The 3103-nt window shown below is 38.6% G+C and overlaps 1 protein-coding gene across 1 annotated transcript; it reads right to left on the bottom strand.

Moving 5' to 3' along the window:
- Window positions 1–1764: 1764 nt before the first annotated feature.
- Window positions 1765–2514, bottom strand: LOC112524894. Its single transcript, XM_025134836.1, has one exon. The coding sequence runs from the start codon at window positions 2512–2514 to the stop codon at window positions 1765–1767; it is 750 nt and encodes a 249-aa protein (XP_024990604.1).
- Between the last annotated feature and the right edge of the window lie 589 nt (window positions 2515–3103).

Below are 3103 nucleotides of genomic sequence, written 5' to 3'. Positions count from 1 at the left end.
GTCATTTACATTCCATAATTTACTTTCTTGTCATTTATTTTCCCGTCATTTATTTTCCGCAATTTACATTTATGTCTTTACTTTCCGTCATTTACTTTACTTGTTATTTACATTTCGTTATGAGTAGCTAAATTTATATAGATTGGGTGTGAGACGGAAATGTGAGATTTTCGAACCAAAAGAAATTAGCTAAGTGTTTTCATAAACGATGTTCCATTGTTTCATTCGAGTTTTTATAAAAACCAAGTACACTTCTTGACGGTTTGGTCACTTTGAAAGTGTTAAAGTGTCATGGACTTAGAAAAAAGCCATTGAACACACGTCAACTTGAATGATATAAGAGGTAGACTTGAGAAAGTTGCCGACAAGGAAACTTGTCATTTATGACTTTCAAACTTAACTCCCGACGGGTTGGTCACTCTTTAAAAGTGTCAAAGTGCTATAGATTCAGAAATAAACTATCTAAAACACACGCCAACTTGAATGATATGGGAATCGACTCGAAAGAGTGATTTTTAACAAAGATATTTGTTTATCCATTCATTTTGAAGACACCATCTTGTCACTATCCCTGGTCCGGATACTACATAGAAATATGGGTTGAAAGCTATAATATAGTGCAATGGTGAAGTCCGAAAGGAATACCTTCAAAATAGATGGTGGAACTAAGTTTTGAAACAATGCTTGCTGTAGCATTCCTACAGCATTGGCTACGGGAATTTGTGTTAAGGTCTCACCACAAGTCTTACGCCCTTGCTATCCTGTTATATTATGTTTTCTGTATTGAATCACCTGAATATTAAACTGAAGTTTTCAAAATCATCATCTGAAGTCATCTCTTTCATTGGACTCTTATTAAACTTTTGCTACAATTTCCGTGGACAATAATTCGGTATTTTACCACTCTATTACTTGGAAAGACGATATTGGGCCGTATTGTATACTTGCTTTGTGGTCCATTTCGTTAGTCTAAAGGGGTGCAATATAACCGACCAGTAACCAACTCCTTTAATCGATACAGTGCTCTTGCTACTGGTGCTGCCCCGGGTACCAAATCAATCTTGAATTCGATAGATCTATCAGGCGGTAGACCGGTCAAATCTTCCGGGAAGACTTCTTGATAGTCATATACAATCAGAATCAACTCTTTCTTACCCTTTTCCTTCTTTGAATCTACCACATAAGCTAGATAACTCTGACATCTTTTATGAATACACTTTCGGGATTTCAGAACCGATAACAAGTTGGTATGGTGATTATGTCGATCACCAGAAATAACAATCGATCCTTTCCCCGGTAGATCAATACTGATCATTTTCCTTTTACACAGAATACTAGCCCGATTCTCTGCTAACCAATCCATTCCCACCACAACGTTGAATTCTTTCATCGGCATAGGGAACAGTCGGATCGGTAGCCCACACACTTCAATTTCAATTCTGCAGTTATTGAACACATAAGCAACATATTCTCGACTATTAGCTGTGTCAACTACTAATATATTGTCAAGTGGCACAAAAGTCATGCATGCAATTTCAGCAAATAAAGGTTATACGAACGAAAAGTTTGCACCTGAATCAAACAGCACCTTAGCAGATATGGAATTGATGAGAAATGTACTTGTTACCACATCTGGCGTTGTTTCCGCCTCACTCTTTGTCATCTAAAATGATCGGCCCCGCACCCCACTCTGGCCTCTTCTTGGTGCACTAGGTCTTCTTCGAGCACTTGGGGTATTTCCTCCCATCGTTAAACAAGGAACCCTTAATTGTGGGTAGTTCGGCCGAAAATGATCAAGTGAATTGCATTGAAAACACCTTTTAGGTATAGTGAAATCCCTTGATAAATGACCTGCCTCTCCGCATCGGTAACATCTTTTCGGTTCGGGTTGACAGTTTCCTGTTGTACCTGTTGACACCGCGGACAAGTTCTAGCAGGTGGTTGTTTAGAAGAGTAATTATCTGATTTTATGAATTTGGGTCTTCGAAAACTGGCTGAAGATCGAAAATTGGCTGAAGACCCCTCCCATTTTCGTTTTTCTACCACTTTCTCTTCACCCTGCCGATTCTTATTTCTTTCCGTAACCTCGACAACATTTACAGCTAAAGAAAAAGTAGCAGGGTCCATGGCAATCACAAATTCTCTGATGGAAGGTTTCAGACCCAAAATATATCTTTTAACCTTTCGGGATTCAGAAGAAACATAATGCTCTACGAATTGGGAATACTCGATAAACTTTTCAGTATAATCTCGTACAGACCTGTTTCCTTGCTCCATTTTCAAAAAATCTTCTTCCATCTGTCTCACTGCAGTTCTAGGATAGAATTGTGTTTTGAATCTAATCACAAATTCTTCCCAAGACATAGTTTGCAGAACATTTGGCTGGGCTACTGATTCCACATTCCACCAGTATAAAGCATTAGACTTCAGCATAAAAACTGCAAATCTAACCTTATCCTCCTCAGAACACCTAGTGGAGTTAAATATTGATTCAATTTTATTTATCCAGCACATTGCTTTTACTGGATCTCTCTCTCCTGAAAAAGTTGGGGGTTTCCATGTTAGAATCATTTTTATGTCTCCTCCCCTGTTATTAGTGCCTGCTAAAGGAGCTGGAGAATTTATTCCAACTTGTTCAGTTTCTACTCTGTCTGGCAATCCCATAATGGATACTAAATTCTCTCTCAATCTGCCTATCTCTTCAGCCAGAACATCCCTACCTACGAATTTCAGTTGAGGCCCACGCTCCTGATTAATGTTTCCTGAAATAGGTTCCCCTTATCAGGATGAACCTCAATCTGACTTCTCCATTGAACCTGATTCCTCCCTCGGCCTCTACCCCTGGTTCTTCCCCTGCCTTGACTCCCAGAAATATCAGTCGGAGCATTATCAAGAGATTCTTCTCTTTCTTCAGGATTGGGGTGGGTGATCCTTTCAGACCTTTTTGATCAACTAGCCATCTGTAGATATTTTAGTATTAAATATCACGTATTCACATTCCCAAATATAATAAGGTGTCCAAGTTCATATATGTACTTGTAAATTCATAATTACATTGGCCAGATGTAATTTGAATCTACCTTACACATTGTTCTCTTAACCC

This window comes from Cynara cardunculus, assembly GCF_001531365.2.
Source record: "Cynara cardunculus var. scolymus isolate 2C chromosome LG 13, CcrdV1, whole genome shotgun sequence".
Lineage (NCBI taxonomy): Eukaryota > Viridiplantae > Streptophyta > Magnoliopsida > Asterales > Asteraceae > Cynara > Cynara cardunculus.
This window is presented reverse-complemented; position numbering and strand designations above follow the sequence as displayed.